The sequence below is a fragment of the Trypanosoma conorhini genome, assembly GCF_003719485.1.
Source record: "Trypanosoma conorhini strain 025E chromosome Unknown Tco_14.4_contig_00113, whole genome shotgun sequence".
Classification (NCBI taxonomy): Eukaryota; Euglenozoa; class Kinetoplastea; order Trypanosomatida; family Trypanosomatidae; genus Trypanosoma; species Trypanosoma conorhini.
Window position 1 is genome coordinate 16,101 of NW_021704200.1, and position 4,617 is coordinate 20,717.

A 4,617-nucleotide genomic window follows, 5' to 3' on the forward strand; every position below is an offset into this window, starting at 1 on the left:
TTGTGGGCCCCGTTCCATCCTCAGGCGGTGCGGAGCCTTCACACTCCGCCTGACGCAGCAAAAGCTGCACCTGACGCGCCTCCCTCAATGCCTCCTCTAGCCCCTCAAGACACGCATGCTCCTCCATCAGCGTCGCCTCCACCACGCGTTGGAGATCCTCCTCGGGTGGCGCGCGCACGGCGGCGGCAGCTGCCCCATCGTGCGCAGGCACTTCCTTCGCGGCGCGCGACCCGCACCCGGCCTCCCGCATGTCGGTGCACTCGACACGTGGCGAGCCGCCGAGCGGGTTGGCTACCGCCCTCTCCCTCGCCTCTGGCTGCAGTTCTTTACTTCCCGCAGGTGCTGCGTCACAACCTGGAACCCTTTCGACGCCCCGTAACTCCTTCACTATGCCTGTGTGTATGTTACTCTGTGCGCCACGGCGCACTTGAGTACTTCCGCAGCGCACACACAGACACACAGAGAGAGAGAGAGAGAGAGCAAGAGTGAGTGAGGGGGAGGGGGGGGCATGGGACGCCTCCGCGGCAAAGTGCGCCAAAGGGCAGGCCGTGGGGGGAGGGCCGTTCACCGCACGCGCGTTTATTCGCTGCGCCGTTTGCGCCGCACGCACCTTTTCCCCTTTTTCTTTTCCCTCCACTATTTTGTTCCTCCCATATGTTTTGTGTTTCGGCGCCGTTTTTCCACTCTGTCGTCTTTTCCCGTTTTGCTTCTTCTCTTTTGCAGTTTTTTCTCTTTCTTTTTTTTTGCCCTTTCGTTTCCCAACGCCCCGGCGCCGCCGCCGCACAACACGACGGTTCCCCGAATTACTCTACGCCCCGCCCGTTTTTGTCCGTTTTGCTGCCCCCGCCCACTCGCGCCGCGGAGGTCGGCGCTCAGCCAATGAACCGCATCAAAATGCCGCCGAGCTGCGACTCGAAGACGGGCGCAAAGACGACGGAGATGATGGCCATCAGTTTGATCAAAATGTTCAGCGCGGGCCCGGAGGTGTCCTTCAGCGGGTCGCCAACGGTGTCGCCAATGACGGCGGCCGCGTGCTGCGGCGAGCCCTTCCCCTTGTTCTTGTCGCGCAGCCCGCCCTTCTCGATGTACTTCTTCGCGTTGTCCCACGCCCCGCCGGTGGTGGAGGCGGAGATGGCCACCTGCACGCCGGAGACGGTGGCGCCGGGAAGCAGCCCCGCGAGGGTGTAGGGACCAAACAGCACACCGATCACGATGGGCGTCAGCATGACGAGGCAGGCAGGGGCCACCATCTGGTGCAGCGCCGCCTGCGTGGCAATGGCGACGCAGCTCTCGTAGTCCGGCTCCTCCACGCCCTCCGCCACCGCCGGGTTCTGGAACTGCCGGCGGATCTCGTTCACCATGTCCATCGCCGCCACGCCCACCGACTTCATCGTGAACGCAGAGAAGAAGTACGGCAGCATCGCGCCAAGCAGCAGGCCGGTCATCACGCGTGCGTCAAGGATGTTGATGACGGGAATGCCCACACGGGACACAAAGGCGGCGTAGAGGGCAAGCGCCACAAACGCGGCGGACGCAATGGCGAAGCCCTTCCCAATGGCGGCGGTGGTGTTGCCCGCGGCGTCGAGCGCGTCGGTGATCTCGCGGATCTCGTGGCCCATGTGCGCCATCTCCGCAATGCCGCCGGCGTTGTCGGAGATGGGCCCGTACGCGTCGATGGTAAGGGCAATGGACATGGTGGAGAGAATGCCCAGGGCGGCGAGGGCGAAGCCGTACAAGTCTGCCATGTGGTAGGAGGTGTAGATCGTCACGGACATGGCAATGATGGGCGGCACCACAGAGAAGTAGCCGAGGGACAGGCCGTAGATGATGTTCGTGGCGGCGCCCGTCTCGCATGCCTCGGCGAGCTCCTGCACGGGGTGGCAGGCGTTGGAGGTGTAGTACTCCGTCGTGTACCCGATGATGAGGCCGGACCACAGCCCGCACAGCACGCAGACGAGCGCGCGCCACTTCGTCGTGTGCGTTGCGACAATCGTAAACTCCGCCGGCAGCGCAAAGTCCGTCAGGAACGTGAGCACCACGGTGGCGGCCACGGTGGAGATGAGCAGCTGGCGCTTCAGCGTCGGCTCAATGTCCTCCGCCCGCTGCACCCCGCCGCTGCTGGCCGCAATCAGGGCGCTGCACATGCAGACGAGCAGGCCCACCGCCGTGATGAGGAGCGGGTACATCATGTACGTGAACTCGCCCGACAGCTCCAGCGAGCCGGCGGCAATGACGAGCGCCGCGCACGAGGCCTCGCCGAAGCTCCCGAAGAGGTCCGAGCCCATCCCCGCAATGTCGCCCACGTTGTCCCCGATGCAGTCGGCGATCACGCCGGGGTTGCGCGCGTCGTCCTCGGGGATGTTCTTCTCCACCTTCCCCACGAGGTCCGCGCCGACGTCGGCGGCCTTGGTGTAGATCCCGCCGCCGACACGGCCGAAGCACGCCACGGCCGACCCGCCGAGACCAAAGGCGGCCACGCACTCGTACAGCTCCCGCACGTTCTCCGCGGAGTCGCCAAAGTACGCCTCCACCACCTTCACCGTGGCGAAGAGGGAGAAAAGGCCGGCGGAGGTCAGCGCAAACCCCATCGTGATGCCGCCGCGGAAGGCCGTCCGGAACGCCAGGGCGTACCCGGCCGACTGGTCGCCGTCGTCGCACCCCTCCGTCGCCATGACGGCGGTGCGGGCGTTGGTGTACACCGCAATGCGCATGCCGATCCACCCCGCAAAGACGGAGGTCAGGGCGCCGGTAAGGAAGGCAAACAGCGACAGCGCCGCGTTCGCCCACGGCGTCGCCGCCGGCTTCCCGCCGTCCTGCGGCGACGACAGCGCGACGCCGAGGAGGAAGAAGATGAGGGCGCCGAAGGCCATCAGGAAGAGCCCCATGTAGCGGTACTCCGCGAGGAGAAACGCGGTGGCGCCCTCCGACACGCGCCTGTTGATCACGTACACGTTGCGCATCACCTCCTCCGTCAGGAGGGAGTTGCGGATGCTCTGCCCCTTCCCGGGCGTGATGCTGATCTCAGAGACTACGTACCACCAGTACATGGCGAAGCAGAAGCCCAAGGCGGAGGCGAACACAATGAGGCCCGTCGTGAACTTGGCGCTCATGAGGGAGGGCTCGGTCGCCTTGGCGTGGCCGCCGCCGACCCCACGCGAGAGGTTGGCGGAAGCGGCCCGCTGGTAGTTCACGGTGGCGTTGGCGGGCCCCGCCTGCACCGCCCCCCGCTGCCCCGCCGGCGCCGCAGACACGGCGGCGGCGACGAGGACGCACGCCAGCGCCGCCGCCACGATGGCACGCCGCATGTCCCGCATCTTCCCTCCGCTTCGCCCCGCAGTGGTCGCAGAGCTGGTGTGTGCCGCGTGTGTCGTGTGCTCTCGCCCAGTCACTCGCAGACGCCAAAGGCAACCAGCAGCCGCAGTAAACTCAATCGCTATGCTTGTCGCTGCGCAATCCAGCACTTACTTCTTTCGTTTGTTTGCCGCGCCCCACACACACACCGGCGGCGCGGGGATCGCAGCAACGCACGGAGGAGGAGGAGGAGGAGGAGAAACGCAGAAATGCGCCGCCGCAGGGTCCCCCCACGCACGCACAAGACGGGGCCGCAGGAAGAAGCAGGCAAAACAAAACAAAAAAAACGTTTCCGCCGCCGCCGCACCTCGGCCGCCGCACTTCGCTCGGGACAATTTTCGTCGTCCTCGCCGCCGCCCCCCGCCCCCGCTCTGCGACACCACTCGCCCTGCGATGTCTTGCAAACAAAACACACACAAATGAAGAAAAAAAAACCACGGAGGGTCGAAACAAATTTCTCTTCTCCACGCAACTCCCCCCGGAGCTCCTCTGCACGACGTGGGCGGGGCCACGAGGCCGACGCCGCACACGCACACATGCGAAAAAAGGGGGGGGGCGTTGCAACGCAAACAAACAAAAAGAGGGGAAAAGTGGGCAGGTGACGAGAGCCCGGCGTCAGCAACAACTACCCACTGGCACACACTATACGAAAAACAAACGGAACGGCCTGCCATCGCGACGCTCCACAGCCATCCCGCAATGGGGGCCGACGAGGCCTCCCTTGCAGACGTCACTGCTGCGCCCTGCTCCCCGCAGGCCGTGTGTGTGCGTGCGCACCCGCCTGCACGTGGGGCACGGCAGCGTTTGTGGGCCCCGTTCCATCCTCAGGCGGTGCGGAGCCTTCACACTCCGCCTGACGCAGCAAAAGCTGCACCTGACGCGCCTCCCTCAATGCCTCCTCTAGCCCCTCAAGACACGCATGCTCCTCCATCAGCGTCGCCTCCACCACGCGTTGGAGATCCTCCTCGGGTGGCGCGCGCACGGCGGCGGCAGCTGCCCCATCGTGCGCAGGCACTTCCTTCGCGGCGCGCGACCCGCACCCGGCCTCCCGCATGTCGGTGCACTCGACACGTGGCGAGCCGCCGAGCGGGTTGGCTACCGCCCTCTCCCTCGCCTCTGGCTGCAGTTCTTTACTTCCCGCAGGTGCTGCGTCACAACCTGGAACCCTTTCGACGCCCCGTAACTCCTTCACTATGCCTGTGTGTATGTTACTCTGTGCGCCACGGCGCACTTGAGTACTTCCGCAGCGCACACATAGACACACAC

The 4,617-nt window shown here is 65.4% G+C and overlaps 3 protein-coding genes across 3 annotated transcripts in view, besides 3 other annotated features; all 3 read right to left on the minus strand.

The window, feature by feature from the left end:
- The window catches only part of Tco025E_02742 (uncharacterized protein), a gene marked incomplete at both ends in the record, with an annotated part of 312 nt that extends 62 nt beyond the window's left edge, over positions 1-250 (minus strand). The window contains one exon of the mRNA XM_029369665.1: positions 1-250. This exon is cut by the window's left edge and continues 62 nt beyond it. Within this exon, the coding sequence (XP_029230214.1) occupies positions 1-250 (250 nt within the window).
- Positions 251-446: 196 nt separating this feature from the next.
- Positions 447-500: a sequence feature (GA-rich).
- Positions 501-872: 372 nt separating this feature from the next.
- Positions 873-3,314, minus strand: Tco025E_02743 (vacuolar H+-PPase; the record flags this gene model as incomplete). The annotated part of the gene is made up of 1 exon (XM_029369666.1): positions 873-3,314. The coding sequence occupies one exon, from the start codon at positions 3,312-3,314 to the stop codon at positions 873-875; it is 2,442 nt and encodes an 813-aa protein (XP_029230215.1).
- A 214-nt stretch (positions 3,315-3,528) lies between these two features.
- Positions 3,529-3,550: a microsatellite.
- Positions 3,551-3,643: 93 nt separating this feature from the next.
- Positions 3,644-3,670: a microsatellite.
- Positions 3,671-4,081: 411 nt separating this feature from the next.
- On the minus strand, positions 4,082-4,405 carry Tco025E_02744 (uncharacterized protein; the record flags this gene model as incomplete). Its single annotated transcript, XM_029369667.1, has 1 exon — positions 4,082-4,405. One exon carries the CDS (start codon positions 4,403-4,405, stop codon positions 4,082-4,084), a length of 324 nt encoding a protein of 107 aa, XP_029230216.1.
- Between the last annotated feature and the right edge of the window lie 212 nt (positions 4,406-4,617).